This window comes from Salmo salar, chromosome 01 (assembly GCF_965601325.2).
Source record: "Salmo salar chromosome 01, fSalSal1, whole genome shotgun sequence".
Lineage (NCBI taxonomy): Eukaryota > Metazoa > Chordata > Actinopteri > Salmoniformes > Salmonidae > Salmo > Salmo salar.
In genome coordinates this window covers 10791696-10807888 of record NC_138291.1, presented here as the reverse complement: position 1 = coordinate 10807888, position 16193 = coordinate 10791696, and the positions used below count along the sequence as shown (strand labels likewise).

Sequence of the window (16193 nt, the reverse complement as noted above, 5' to 3'; positions counted from 1 at the left end):
GAATAGTTACACAATGTTTAGCAATTACAATGTAGGCTACTAAATCAAAATTGTGAATCGTTGTTCTATTAGGATTTTCAGAAGAGCTTGTGACACAGTTTTTTTCATAGTTTATTCCGTTATTGTGCGCTACAAAGCTTTAAAACGAAATGTTACCAAATTATACATAATAGACATCTTGAAACTTGGAATAGGTATTTTGGCTATGTGTTATGGAACGTTTGAAATAAAGTTCCCTTGTTCAGGCTATGAATAAATATTGTCAAGTGCCGTTTATTTGAATGAAGTATACTAGAGCATTTGATCCCTTTCTTATCCAATGATTGATAATGAAATGTATAAGCAGTCTCAATAAAAGTAATACAATCAAACACCAGCGTCGTGGGGTGGTTTCATATTGTGCAAAGCAGAAAGCTCCACCAGGCAACAGACACCTGACGCTGGGCATCGGACGAAATTGGCCTGTGATGTTTTGGAAAAACAGATGACGTTTTGGTCAATCCTTGCATGTGCATACCCGGTTAGGTGTATTGGTCGAGAAAGACAGGCATATTGGCTACTTATGAAGAGGAGGAGGCAGAATTAAATCTCTGTCGCACACAGCCATCTCGTTTTCTTCCTCACACACACACACATCTCGCTCTCTGCCTCTCCTATCATCAGTAGCCTAAATTAATAGAAGGTAATCCCCGCCATGTGAGGAGTCGGCCACGGTTTGGAGGCGGGGTGTTTTTCATTCAAATCCACTGCCTGTGCTATAAAAAGGGAAGCTACAAGTAGAGTGCAACTTCAGCAAAGGATCGTAGCGCAAGAGTAACGCGGTCTGTCTGAAGTTTTAGAAGCTATAGCCTAAAGATATTAGCCGGTCTGCGATTATTAGTCGGCATGAATACAGTCAAGGCTATGAAAAATGCAATTGTCTGTCTTATTTTACTGCCTCGCTTCTTCTTGGCAGCGATAATGCTGTGGTTTCTCGATTTCCATTGCGTAAGAAAGAGGGTCTTCCCCAAAATGAAGGAACAAGAAGGAAATATTGTCGACCCCCCAGTATGTATTTCCGAGTCTAATCGAATGTTCAGCTGGGAGTCAATCAAAGCCGTTTGGCATGGCCATAAACTGGACTTCTTAAAATCGGCGCACCTTGGATATGTAGCGCCCAACACAGAAGTTGTGCAGCTCCGCGACCAGAGCTGCAACCGGATTCTTGACTATGCCAAAGACAAGCGACCGCTCATTCTAAACTTTGGCAGCTGCACCTGACCACCGTTCATGACACGCTTGAAGGCGTTCCAGCGTGTTGTGCAGCAATACGCTGATATCTCAGACTCTGTCGTTGTTTACATAGAGGAAGCGCACCCGTCGGACGGATGGATGAGCTCTGACGCTCCCTACCAAATTCCCAAACACCGCTGTCTCGAGGACAGACTCAGTGCCGCTCAAATAATGAACCGTGAGGTCCCTGGGTGCCTTGTTGTCGCAGACAGCATGGATAACTCGTCCAACGCCGCATATGGAGCATATTTCGATAGACTTTACATACTTCAAGACGGAAAGATTGTCTACCAAGGAGGTAGAGGGCCGGAGGGATACCGCATCTCTGAGCTGAGAGACTGGCTAGATCAATACAGACAAAGTGTTGGAAATTCAAGAAATGTCGTTATTCATGTCTAGAGTTTTATAACATTTTAGGCGTCACCATTAAATAAGTTATGTCTCTACACATTTCATACACTGCAACTTTTCGACTTGAGAGTTGCGGCTCCAATAAGGTGTCACAGGGACACACAAGCATTTTCACTTGTGTTGTTTACCAGTGATGTATATGTAGGCCTATCCCAATGGTTGCAGAATTGCCTGTTTTAGTTGTAGTTGTTATTTTGACCGTGGACATCTCAACATATTACGTCAATAGACGATCGACTGCAAGGGTTTATTTGTCAAAACCAGTTGTTCTGTGCTCCCATATTTGTCATGTTCTCTTTATGCGAATGTTTGTGTGGAAAGTGTGAGTAAAGTAGGGTTTGCCATGACCAATTTATTGCCAGTATTTTTGTGAAGTTCGGTTTTTAAAAGGTACCTCACCAGAAATCCGATACTGATGTTCTAATGCTGAAGATAATGATTGTGTGCAATATCTTTTTACTTGTATTTTTGGTTTTGTAAATATGGTTAACTTTTTATGGAGATACTTTTATAATAAAATGTCTTATTCTATACTCTGGAAAATAACTATTTAAAACATTTCGCTCATTGCTGAAGGCGAATTCATTTAGGATGATGTGTAGGGTATTCATTTAGCATGCTTGATCTGCATGGAATAACTTTTGTTAACTAAAGTCACATTTAAAATGATGGTAAGGTAATTACTGAGTAGATAGCCTATAGCCTCTAGCAACAGGCTTCCTCCCTTGTGCGCAGTAGACTGTGGGAAACGCGGTTACTGGGTAAACCACACATTTCTTTGATACAAACATTAAGAACACCTTCCTAATATTGAGTTGTTTTTCCCTCAGAACAGCTTCAATTCGACGGGGCATGGACACTAGAAGGTGTCGAAAGCGTTCCACAGGGATGCTGGCCCATGTTGACTCGAATGCATTCCACAGTTGTCAAGTAAGTTGGTTGTCCTTTGGTTGGTGGACCATTCATTGGTACACACGGGAACTGTTGAGCGTTAAAAACCAAGCAGCCTTGCAGTTCTTGACACAAACCGGTGCGCCTGGCACGTACTACCATACCCTGTTCAAAGGCACTTCAATCTTTTGTCTGTCCCATTCACACTCTGAATGGTACACATACACAAGCCATGTCTCAATTGTCTCAAAGCTTCAAAATCCTTCTTTAACCTGTCTCCTCCCGTTTGTCTACACTGATTGAAATGGATTTAACAAGTGACATCAAAAAGGGATCCTAGCTTTCACCTGTTTTCACCTTGTCAGTCTATGTCATGGAAAGAGCAGGAGTTCAGCATGTTTTGTACAATCAGTGTACAGTAACCTGTGCATGCTGGTTTTTTATAAACTTCAGTCAGAAACCCCAACTATTGACATCAGAATGAATATCAATTTTCTGTGCTTTACTCTCTCTTGCTCACGCTCTCTCTCTCTCTCTCTCTCTCTCTCTCTCTCTCCAGAAACGATTCATTGATATCAGAGAGAGCATATCAACATTTAACTTCATTCTAAACGTATGCTGTTTGCTCCCATGTCATATGAACAAATTTACACTGAAGCTGATGGCCAAACGGGTTTAATTATAAAATCAAAGTAGAGCCCATGCCCTATGTGTTCAATAATCTATGGGTACATCTACACAAGCACCCCAATTTTGATCTTCCTTTCCACTAATTATTCTTAAGACCAATGAGATCAGCTCTAAAAGAAGATCTGATGTGATTGGTCAAAATACCAGAGTGGAAAAAAGATCAGAATTGGGCTGCCTGTGTAAACGCATCCTAAGTGTTCAATTATCTGTGTTTAATTGTCTATGTGTTCAATAATCTCAAATATCTAAGTAAAGCCCATGCCCTATGGGTTAAATTATCTCAAATATAAAATCAAAGTAACAATAATAAGAAAAGTTAATTTTTTTACTGTTACTCAGACTTCAGTACCCCTATTAGGCTCACTGTTCTGAGGACCGTGTTCTCATTAAAAATCATTCAGATGATCACTTAGATAAAACACTGAGAAGAGAGCTTCTGTCTGATCAAACTTTCTGTGTAAAAAGGAATATTCAAAAGTATCCACACTTAGAAAAACAAGGTGCTATCTAGAACCTAAAAGGGTTCTTTGGCTGTCCCGATAGGAGAACACTTTGAAGAACCCTTTTGGTTCCAGGTAGAACCCTTTTGGGTTCCATGTAAAACCCTTTCCAGAGAAGATTCTACATGAAACCCAAAAGGGTTCTATCTGGAACCAAAAAGGGTTCTCCTATGGAGATAGCCGAAGAATCGTTTTGGAACCCTTTTTTCTAAGAATGCATGTATTCCTGCCTTGAGGAATCATCATATAGAATACGTCGTTTTGAACGCACTTGAACAACACTTGCGCTGCTGTGGTTACACTATGTTGCATTTATAACATAATTGAGCGGTCGTAAAGGTATGACCAACATGGGTGGTTCCACAGCATTTCAGTCTTCATACTTCATAAAAAAACGATCTGCTTTTCTCTGCTTTGTATCATTGAGAGAAAAAAACAATACTGGTTCAATCAACAGGTATCATGTAATCAAACCCGAATGTCCTAAGAAGAGGTGGCCTTTGTGAAAATAACATTTAAGGTCATATTGTGAATACATTCTCTATGAATGATTAATAATATATTGTAACAAAGATTTAACTTTCTTGTCGCTCTGGTTATGGTTGCTGCCTTCGGTCATGGCGACCAGAGTTTGAGTTCCTGTAGGGACAATATAATGCATTGTTTATGTATGGCTTATCCAGTTCTTTGGGCTAAAACAGTCTCTGCAACAGCTTCAAACTCATGCACATTCTTTCCAAATGTGACCCTGTTTTTTTCACAGCGCAAGACACCCCTGGCTAGACAAGCTCACATCCTGTAATCAAACCATTCTGTCCCTACAAGAGCTTTCATTTTGTGTTTGTGCAAAACCTTGGCAAAATGTATTTCCACCAAAACCAATCCCATTGTGCAAGTGTCCTTTCAATGATCCATTATACAGGTCTCACAGACTCCTTTCTCCATATGAACAAGTGCACTTTTAGAACAAAACGTGTCCCTCTTCACGACTATGATATCAATTAGTGTGAGTGTCACGATCGTCGTAATGAGCGGACCAAGGCGCAGCGTGAGTATAGTTCCACGTATTTTTAATCTCCGTGAAACAAACAAAACAATAAAGAAACAACGAAACGTGAAGTCATGACGTGCACACAGGCAACCAAACAATATCCCACAAAACACAGGTGGGGAAATGGCTACCTAAATATGATCCCCAATCAGAGGCAACGATAAACAGCTGCCTCTAATTGGGAACCATATTAGCACCAACATAGAAATAAACTTACTAGATCACCCCCTAGTCACACCCTGACCTACTACACCATAGAGAACCAAGGGCTCTCTATGGTCAGGGCGTGACAGTACCCCCCCCCCCCCCCCCCCCCCCCCCCCCCAAAGGTGCGGACTCTGGCCGCAAAACCTGAAACCAAATGGGGAGGGTGGGGGGCTGATTTGTGTCGGTGGCGGCACCGGTGCAGGTCATAGCCCCCGCCCAGACCCCGGATCCGGCCTGAACGCCGTGCCTGGACTGGGCACCGGCGCAAAGGAGGGCTCCGGCCATGAAGCTGGGTTGGACGCCGTGCCTGGACTGGGCATCGGCGCACAGGAAGGCTCCCGCCCTGGAGCTGGACTGGACGCCGTGCCTGGACTGGGCACTGGCGCAGTAGAAGGCTCCGGCCTTGGAGCTGGACTGGATGCCTTGCCTGGAAGCTTCGGACCTTGCTGGAGGTTCCAGACCGTTGACCATCGCTGGAGGTTCCAGACCGTTGACCCTCGCTGGAGGTTCCGGACCGTTGACCGTCGCTGGAGGTTTCGGACCATGGACCGTCGCAGGAGGTTCCGGACTGGGAACCGTCGCCGGAAGCTCTGGACTGGGAACCGTCGCCGGAAGCTCTGGACTGGGAACCGTCGCCGGAAGCTCTGGACTGGGAACCGTCGTCGGAAGCTCTGGACTGTGAACCGTCGCCGGAAGCTCTGGACTGTGAATGCGCACTGGAGGCCTAGTGCGTGGAGCCAGCACAGGTTGCACCGGACTGGTGACACGCACTTCAGGGCGAGTGCGAGGAGCAGGCACAGGACGTACCGAACTGGGGAGGCGCACTGGAGGTCTGATGCGTGGGGCCAGCACAGGTTGCACCGGACTGGTGACACGCTCTTCAGGGCGAGTGCGAGGAGCAGGCACAGGACGTACCGGACTGGGGACATGCACTTCAGGGCGAGTGCGAGGAGCAGGCACAGGACTACCGGACTGGGGACATGCACTTCAGGGCGAGTGCAAGGAGGAGACACAGGACATACCGGACTGGGGAGGCGCACTGGAGGCCAGAAGCGTGGAACCGGCCCAGGTTGCACCAGACTGCTAACCGGATCCTCTGGTCTGGCTCTTCCCGCGGCTCTTCCCCCCCCCCCCCCCCCTCCTCCAGAGTTTGCCATTCGGGCTCTGGCACTCTCCTCGGCTCGACCAGCCACCCCTTGTGCCCCCCCCCCCCCCCCCCCCCCAAAAAAAAACACTTGGGGTTGTCCTTGGTCTTTCTGTGGCCGCGAACCCTGGTGTCGTCACTGTCCTCAATTATTACCTTCCGTCTGCCGCCAAGGAAGGGTTTCGCATCCACCCATCACTTCTTCCCATATCCAAAACTCCTTTACCTGGTGAACACGATGTTTGGTCGGATATTCTTTCACCATCGTCGTAATGAGCGGACCAAGGCGCAGCGTGAGTATAGTTCCACATATTTTTAATCTCCGTGACGCAAACAAAACAATAAAGAAACAACGAAACGTGAAGTCATGACGTGCACACAGGCAACCAAACAATATCCCACAAAACACAGGTGGGGAAATGGCTACCTAAATATGATCCCCAATCAGAGGCAACGATAAACAGCTGCCTCTAATTGGGAACCATATTAGCACCAACATAGAAATAAACCTACTAGATCACCCCCTAGTCACGCCCTGACCTACTACACCATAGAGAACCAAGGGCTCTCTATGGTCAGGGCGTGACAGTGAGCCTGGAAGATCACATAGAAATCAAACAGAATAGTCTGACTGCTTCATTTGTCAGCTATTTCTGACACCGCACAAGTTTTTTCCCCCTGTTGCTTGGTTACTGTTTTTCATAGGTCGACAAGACCTAGACAGAGAATCACAACAGAATGGATTCTCCTTGCCAGCTCCTTACCAACAACTCAACCCACCAAATGTTTTATAACAGATAACCAATTATTTCGTCCAAACATCAATACAATTATACTTGTAATATCACCATTATCAGTGTTGAGAAGGTTATTGAGTTTAGACTCAGATATGCAGATTTCTTTGTCACTCACAATTCAATGCATGTCGCTGATTATATAAGATACAGCGCCTTTTACAGTCTAAACCAGTTAACAGGTTTCCAAGTTAACAATAAAACGTAAAATGTCTTCTACTGGGAGAACGTGTGTTTGCATTTGTGCCAGGTTTTATCGCCGTCACAAAGATAGTTTTTTCTTTGCCGCCAGAAAGGAGTTGATTGGTTGTACTTTCCTCTCTATGTTAGACTATGGTGGTACTATTTATGCGCAAGCCTCAAGCTCTACACTGAAGGCTCTTGTCTGTGTTTCATGCAGCCCTTCATTTAGTCACCAACCAGAGACGTCTAACTCCCCATTGTGATCTCTACAGTGCTGTCGACTGGACATCACTAGCAACACGCAGGCTCAAACACTGGTACATTATTATTTCTAACGCCATTTTAGTCATCCCGTCTTCTAGCTGGGAATGATAAACTGTACAAGCTCAGATCTCCATCTTGTTTTAAATGAAGAGTCCCGAACGTTATAACAGAGCGTGGAAGAAGGTTCTTTGTTACTCAGCCCACTGGTCTTGGAATTGCCTCCAAGCCAACCTACAACTACAGGACCTGGTGTCCCTGGATGAGTTCAAAGGGCAAATAGATGAACAGATTGTTGAGACGTAATTGTCTCTAGTCGTCACTAGTTTGCGTTGTCTTATGTAAGGAAACATGAGGTTTTACTTTACACACACACACATCCACTGTCTGTTTGCTGTTGTATTTGTGCTGTTGCCAGTGTCTTCTGTCTGTGTTGTCCATTTTGTCTTTCATAGTTGTCGTTTTTTGTGGGGGTTTTTTAACCCAGGCCCCGTCCCCGCAGGAGGCCTTTTGCCTCTTGCCCGGCCATCATTGTAAATAAGAATTTGTTCTTAATTGACTTGCCTGATTAAATAAAGGATCAATAAAATCAAATAGTATCTGTGTAAAACAAAGAACTGTTGTTACTTTATACTAATGTAATTTTATATACTGCATACATTGGTAACACTTCCTTGAATACTCTCTTCATAATGCATAATGAGTACATTTATAATGCCTTATGAGTTATGCATAATACAACGACATATGCACTAATACCTGCTCGTGAACATCTATAAAGCTTTATAAGCAGGCAGCATAGAACCTTATGATGCAAAGTGTTGTAATGCCTTATATGTAGCCAAATGCTTATAGGTGTAAACTAATTTGTAAAGGTGAGAGTGAATAATGTCTCTATAACTGTCTATGTAGTGCTTAATAATATACTAAGCATTGCTTATCTTTTAAATCTGATTGGTTCGAGTCTAGATCTGATTGGTTCGAGTCAAGATCTGATTGGTTCGAGTCTAGATCTGATTGATCCGTGTCTAGATCTGATTGTTCCTGAGTCTAGATCTGATTGTTCCTGAATCTAGATCTGATTGTTCCTGAGTCTAGATCTGATTGGTCCGAGTCTAGATCTGATTGATCCGTGTCTAGATCTGATTGTTCCTGAGTCTAGATCTGATTGGTGTGAGTCTAGATCTGATTGTTCCTGAGTCTAGATCTGATTGGTCCGAGTCTAGATCTGATTGGTCTGAGTCAAGATCTGATTGGTTCGAGTCTAGATCTGATTGGTTCGAGTCTAGATCTGATTGGTTCGAGTCAAGATCTGATTGGTTCGAGTCTAGATCTGATTGGTCTGAGTCAAGATCTGATTGTTCCTGAGTCTAGATCTGATTGGTACGAGTCTAGATCTGATTGTTCCTGAGTCTAGATCTGATTGGTACGAGTCTAGATCTGATTGTTCCTGAGTCTAGATCTGATTGGTACGAGTCTAGATCTGATTGGTTCGAGTCTAGATCTGATTGGTTCGAGTCAAGATCTGATTGGTCTGAGTCAAGATCTGATTGGTCTGAGTCTAGATCTGATTGGTCTGAGTCAAGATCTGATTGGTCTGAGTCAAGATCTGATTGGTCTGAGTCAAGATCTGATTGATCTGAGTCAAGATCTGACTCATTCTCTCCTCTCTCAGAGAGGCATCTACACTTATGTTACCAAGGCAACCAATCCAAAAACGACCAAATCTTTGAGGTCATCGTGTCGTGGATGACGCTTCGTGAGCTCCATCCAAATGTGATACGACGTTATAAGCATTAGGTTCTGTACACCATGGCCCAAAATGTGTACGTACACCTAGTGTCGTGGAAAACGATTCAGATCAACTTACTGGTTGCATCTCCAATACTATTAACTGGCCTCCTCTCCTTGTCTCCTCTCCTTTGTCTGCTCCTTGTTTCCTCTCCTCGTGTCCTCTCCTTCGTCTGCTCCTCATCTCGTTTCCTTCATCTGCATGGTTCCGAGAATACAACGTAGAAAATAACGTAATGGATCTCACCAGAAATTAGCTCTCACCCCAGTCAAGTTACTTCACATCAGTGCAAATGTAGGAAAGGAGACGTGACGAGTATTGAGATGCCTCCACTCTTTGCTTTGTGTTTACACATGATTAGAATGTGCCTAATGTATATATTTAAAACAGGGTTTGTTTCCTGTATCTAATCATTTTGTTTAATGACTAATATGTTTGTGTAGCGTTGAGGTAATGTCCTAAAACACTAGCTTTGGTTAACTCAAATGGCAATGGCTCATGTAGAACTGAAAACGAAACCCTTATTGAAACCATACAAATAATGCATTGATTGACATTGGCAAGTATGTTGGGGACAAAAGGGACACAATGCACAGTATACTGGAAATCAGTTGATATCTGTAATCATCTGGAATTAATGTTTGTCCCGTTTTAAATCAATACTTTTGCCATTAAATGCATGTATAACCTTTCATTTCCGAGTGGGATAATGTCCCAATATGTTCAGTTGTTAGGTAAATGCCATCTGGGAGATACTTGGGCACTATGTGGTTCGTGCGTAGTTGTTGAATTAGAATGTTCTGCGTTGCCACTTGCTTACAGTGACAGTTGTCAGGGAACTCAGTTCAATGTTGGAAAAAACATTATTCCCATGACGTGGTTTTGAAATGAGAATTAGCATCAAGGCTAAGCCACGACCCATTGGCGTCATTGGGAGTGACGCATTAATAAACAACCTTTTTTTTCTGGAAACAACAATTGGAACGCACTTTGATAATGATTATACAGATGACTTCCCCTTTTGATGCCAAATGTTCCCATAATCGAATTCCATTCTGTCTCAACCAAGTTGTGTTTAGCTTTGTGGGTCTGTCGTTTCTCTGTTTTTAAAAGTCTGTCTTACTCTGACAAATCAAGATGCTTGTTAGTTGTTATTAATTACATGTTATTAATTACATTGCTATAATTGTATTTGAACACACTGTTGTTGAGCATTTATTTTGTTCACCGTAGAACTGTCTCTGATAACTCTGTAAGCCTCGTATAATTTGTGGCATGACTTTGATGCCTACAGGACAAACAGCAAGAAGATACTGGCTACATGGTGGATTTTAAACACAACATTCAGACAGAAGTGTTCAGACAAATCTTGTTAAGTCTTTCCAACACAACAAGGTATCAGACAAACCCTCCTTTCCATGGAAAACCGAAAGAACAAAAAAAAACTAAACAGCTTACTGTTCATTTTGCTCATATCATAACATGTATTCTCAGGTGAAATAAAACATGCTTGTGTCAAACGGGGAGAATGAAAATCCCCAATCATCGTGAGCGACCGTGACAGAGAGAGAGAGGGGGAGGGAGAGAGAGAGAGTCAGACAGAAAGACGTGCTTTGGTGACGGACTTGTACTGCGGCAGCTGCTTAGATTACTGTGCTTGGGCTTAAGCCTGCCTCCCCGTCGCTCACCTCAACTGCACTCTACTCCTCAGTCATATCCTCCCTCCCTCGCTCCCCTCTCCCTCCCTCCCTGGCTCTCTCTACCTCTCTCTCCAGTAGAGCAATACCTCCCCCTACTGGCCCTCTCTCTGAGTCTTCAATGTGCTGGCTCCACAATAATATCACCACTACCACTGTCCACATGGAAAGCACCAGCAACCAGACAAACATTTGGAGCGGCATGGACTGGAAGTTGCACAGGCTGAGAGGAGGAGAGGAGAGGGATTCCCCTGTCTGAATGGATGGCTGGCTGATTGATGGCTTTTCCTCAGAACCAGCTGAACAACAGCCAGTGTGAGCTGAGGCTCTGTGACTTTAGCTGACCCCCGTTGGGACGAACTGGCTGACTCCCGTTGGGACGAACTGGCTGACCCCCGTTGGCACGTAGTGGCTGAACCCCGGTGGGAAGGCGTGGCCAAACGGTCAGAACTCATGCATCTGGTGCACGTAGCTTCACGCATGGACCACAGTGTTCAGAGAAGAGGAGTAGGGGGAAGAGGGAAGGCTTCCACGAGTACGTTTTGGTAGCCTTTCTGGGGCTCAGATCAAACAGGGACAGTGGTCAGTGGGGGTTGGTGGGGTAGGGGATGAGCAGGCCTGGAACTTCGTGATTTTAGGGGCAAGGCTATTTGGCCTTCTAGGGGTGCCCAATCTACCAGGGCACCAAGGCCATCTGCCAGGGCAACAAGGCCATCTGCCAGGGCAACAAGGCCATCTGCCAGGGCACCAGGGCCATCTGCCAGGGCACCAGGGCCATCTGCCAGGGCACCAAGGCCATCTGCCAGGGCACCAAGGCCATTAACTAGAATAGCCAATTTAAATTGATTTGAAAACCAAAAAACACAAGCTATTCTGTTAAGAAAAACCTAAGTGTATGTAAATGTACATAAAAGACTAGCCTACATGTCGGAGTGTAGGGGATAGCCTGTCATATTCTCATGTCTATACCGATGCTGACGTGATGGAGGACCCAGAAAATGTAGCCAGTCAAAAGTTTGGACACACCTACTCATTCAAGAATGCCAAGTTGTCATCAAGACAAAGGGTGGCTACTTTGAAGAATCTCAAATATATTTTGATTTGTTTAACACTTTTTTGGTTACTACATGATTCCAATTGTGTTATGTCATAGTTTTGATGTCTTCACTATTATTCTACAATGTAGAAAATAGTAAAAATAAATACAAATTCTAAACTTTTGACTGGTACTGTATATATATAGGCTAAACGCCAGTCATGTTTGACAAATATAATGTAGGACAATTCATATTAACATCTAAAAGCTTGATTCTGTTGGCATACTGGAATCACTGTTCGTTCGTTAGGAAAGGACAGAAAGGCCATTGGCTGTAATCTGAGCGGAGGCAGTCAACATTTTGAAACTATTTAACCATAAACGCAATGGTTTAAAACCTGGATTTTTTATTATTTCATTTTAAGAGGCATGTCTTACCTTGTTTAAAGTAGCCTAGCCAAATTCAGACCATAGGAATGTTGAGGGAATTATTTTCTCAGCACTTCTTCGTATACCCTTGAAACCAGTAGGATATTTCTATTGGTTTTCAAATTAACTTTCTTTCATTGTCCAGCAGCGATGGACACAATCCTAGTTATATTAGCAACCCATGCTAGTTGTGGCATTTTTAGATCTTATTTTTTCTACATTTCAAAAGGATATTTTCATCTCTGTCACATGAAACCACTTGCTTCAGCCTTATTTCTTTTACATATTTTTTTTTAATGGAGAGTGGTTGTATTGGGATCTATCGTCCCACAACTGTCCCAGAGTCTGTTTGAAATTTCTTTATGGCATAGAATGACAAGCTGACCAATGACAAGCTGACCAATTGCCCTCCAAATACACCTCTGCTGTTTTCAACCAAGATCTCAGTGATCACTGTGATCATTGCCTGCATCCGTAATTGGGTCTTCGGTCAAACGAACACCCCTCATCACTGTCAAACGCTCCCTAAAACACTTCAGCGAGCAGGCCTTTCTAATCGACCTGGAAGGATATTGACCTCATCCCGTCAGTAGAGGATGCCTGGTTATTCTTTAAAAGTGCCTTCCTCACCATCTTAAATAAGCATGCCCCATTCAAAGAATTTAGAACCAGGAACAGATATAGCCCTTGGTTCTCTCCAGACCTGACTGCCCTTAACCAGCACAAAAACATCCTGTGGCGTTCTGCATTAGCATCGAACAGCCCCCGTGATATGCAACTTTTCAGGGAAGTTAGAAACAAATATACACAGGTAGTTAGGAAAGGTAAGGCTAGCTTTTTGAAGCAGAAATTTGCATCCTGTAGAACAAACTCCAAAAAGTTCTGTGACACTGTAAAGTCCATGGAGAATAAGAGCACCTCCTCCCAGCTGCCCACTGCACTGAGGCTAGGAAACACTGTCACCACCGATAAATCCACTATAATTAAGAATTTCAATAAGCATTTTTCTACGGCTGTCCATGCTTTCCACCTGGCTACCCCTACCCCAATCAACAGCCCTCCACCCCCCACCCCCCACAGCAACTCACTTCTCCTTCACACAAATCCAGATAGCTGATGTTCTGAATGAGCTGCAAAATCTGGACCCCTACTAATCAGCCAGGCTAGACAATCTGGACCCTCTCTTTCCAAAATGATCTGCCGAAATTGTTGCAACCCCTATTACTAGCCTGTTCAAACTCTCTTTCATATCGTCTGAGATTCCCATAGATTGGAATTTAAATATGCTCTCTCTAAGTCTCTCTTTCTCCTTCTTTCTTTCTCTCTCTCGGAGGACCTGAGCCCTAGGACCATGCCTCAGGACTACCTGGCTTGATGACTCCTTGCTGTCCCCAGTTCACCTGGCCGTGCTGCTGCTCCAGTTCCAACTGTTCTGCCTGCAGCTATGGAACCCTGACCTGTGCACCGGACGTGCTACCTGTCCCAGACCTGTTGTCCCAGACCTGCTGGAACCCTGACCTATTCACCGGACATGCTACCTGTCCCAGACCTGCTGTTTTCAACTCTCTAGAGACAGCAGGAGCGGTAGAGATACTCTCAAAGATCGGCTATGAAAAAGCCAACTGACACTTACTCTTGTGTTGCTGACTTGTTGCACCCTCGACAACTACTATGATTATTATTATTTGACAATGCTGGTCATTTATGAACATTTGAACATCTAGGCCATGTGCTGTTATAATCTCCACCCGGCACAGCCAGAAGAGGACTGGCCACCCCTCATAGCCTGGTTCCTCTCTAGGTTTTTCCTAGGTTTTGGCCTTTCTAGGGAGTTTTTCTTAGCCACCGTGCTTCTACACCTGCATTGCTTGCTGTTTGGGGTTTTAGGCTGGGTTTCTGTACAGCACTTTGAGATATCAGCTGATGTAAGAAGGGCTATATAAATAAATTTGATTTGATTTGATTGGAAAGCTGCTGCGGTCATCCCCATCTTCAAAGGGGGAGACACTCTAGACCCAAACTGCTAGAGACCGATTTCTATTCTACCCTGCCTTTCTAAGCTATCCGAAAGCCAAGTTAACAAACAGATTACCGACCATTTCGAATCCCACCGTACCTTCTCCACTATGCAATCTGGTTTCAGAGCTGGTCATGGGTGCACCTCAGCCACGCTTAAGGTTCTAAACAATATCATAACCGCCATCGATAAAAGACAGTACTGTGCAGCCGTCTTCATCGACCTGGCCAAGGCTTTAGACTGTCAATCACCGAATTCTTATCGGCAGACTCAATAGCCTTGATTTCTCAAATGACTGCCTCAACTGGTTCACCAACTACTTCTCAGATAGAGTTCAGTGTCTCGAATCAGAGGGCCTGTTGTCCGGACCTCTGGCAGTCTCTATGGGGGTGCCACAGGGTTCAATTCTCGGGCCAACTCTTTCTCTGTATATATCAATGATGTCGTTCTTGCTGCTGGTGATTCTCTGACCCACCTCTATGCAGACGACACCATTCTGTATACATCTGGCCCTTCTTTGGACACTGTGTTAACAAACCTCCAAACGAGCTTCAATGCCATACAACACTCCTTCCGTGGCCTCCAACTGCTTTTAAATGCAAGTAAAACTGAATGCATGCTCTTCAACCGATCGCTGCCTGCACCTGCCCGCCCGTCCAACATCACTACTGTGGACGGTTCTGACTTAGAATATGTGAACAAATACAAATACCTAGGTGTCTGGTTAGACTGTAAACTCTCCTTCCAGACTCACATTAAACATCTCCGATACAAAATTAAATCTAGAATCGGCTTCCTATTTCGCAACAAAGCATTCTTTACTCATGCTGCCAAACATTCCCTCGTAAAACTGACCATCCTACCGATCCTCGACTTCGGCAATGTCATTTACAAAATATCCTCCAACACTCTACTCAACAAATTGGATGCAGTCTATCACAGTGCCATCCGTTTTGTCACCAAAGCCCCATATACTACCCACTACTGCGACCTGTACGCTCTTGTTGGCTGGCCCTTAGCTTCATACTTGTCGCCAAACCCACTGGCTCCAGGTCATCTACAAGTCTCTGCTAGGTAAAGCCCCACCTTATCTTAGCTCACTGGTCACCATAGCAGCACCCACCCGTAGCACGCGCTCCTGCAGGTATATCTCACTGGTCACCCCCAAAGCCAATTCTTCCTTTGGCTGCCTCTCCTTCCAGTTCTCTGCTGCCAATGACTGGAACAAACTGCAAAAATCACTCAAGCTGGAAACTGTTACCTTCCTCACTAGCTTTAAGCACCAGCTGTCAGAGCAGCTCACAGATCACTGCACCTGTACATAGCACATCTGTAAATAGCCCATCCAATCTACCTCATCCCCATACTGTATTTATTTATTTATCTTGCTCCTTTGCACCACAGTATCTCTACTTGCACATTCATCTTCTGCACATTCTACCATTCCAGTGTTTAATTGTTATATTGTAATTACTTCGCCACCATGGCCTATTTATTGCCTTACCTCCCTTATCCTACCTCATTTGCACATGCTGTATATGAACTTTTCTACTGTATTATTGATTGTATGCTTGCTTATTCCATGTGTAACTGTGTTGTTGTATGTGTTGAACTGCTTTGCTTTATCTTGGCCAGGTCGCAGTTGCAAATGAGAACTTGTTCTCAACTAGCCTACCTGGTTAAATAAAGGTGAAATAAAAAAATGTAATTAAATAAAATAGGTAGGCAAAATTGTATGGGGGCATAGTAGAGTGACCAGAGAAGGCTAGTGGGAGGAGCTATAGGAGGATGGGCTCATTGCAACGGCTGGAATGGAAT

The 16193-nt window shown here is 44.2% G+C and overlaps 1 protein-coding gene across 1 annotated transcript; it reads left to right on the top strand.

Moving 5' to 3' along the window:
• The first annotated feature begins 772 nt into the window (after positions 1 to 772).
• Positions 773 to 2214, top strand: dio3a (iodothyronine deiodinase 3a). The gene has a single exon (XM_082964454.1). The coding sequence runs from the start codon at positions 886 to 888 to the stop codon at positions 1669 to 1671; it is 786 nt and encodes a 261-aa protein (XP_082820580.1). The 5' UTR covers positions 773 to 885; the 3' UTR covers positions 1672 to 2214.
• Positions 2215 to 16193: the final 13979 nt, after the last annotated feature.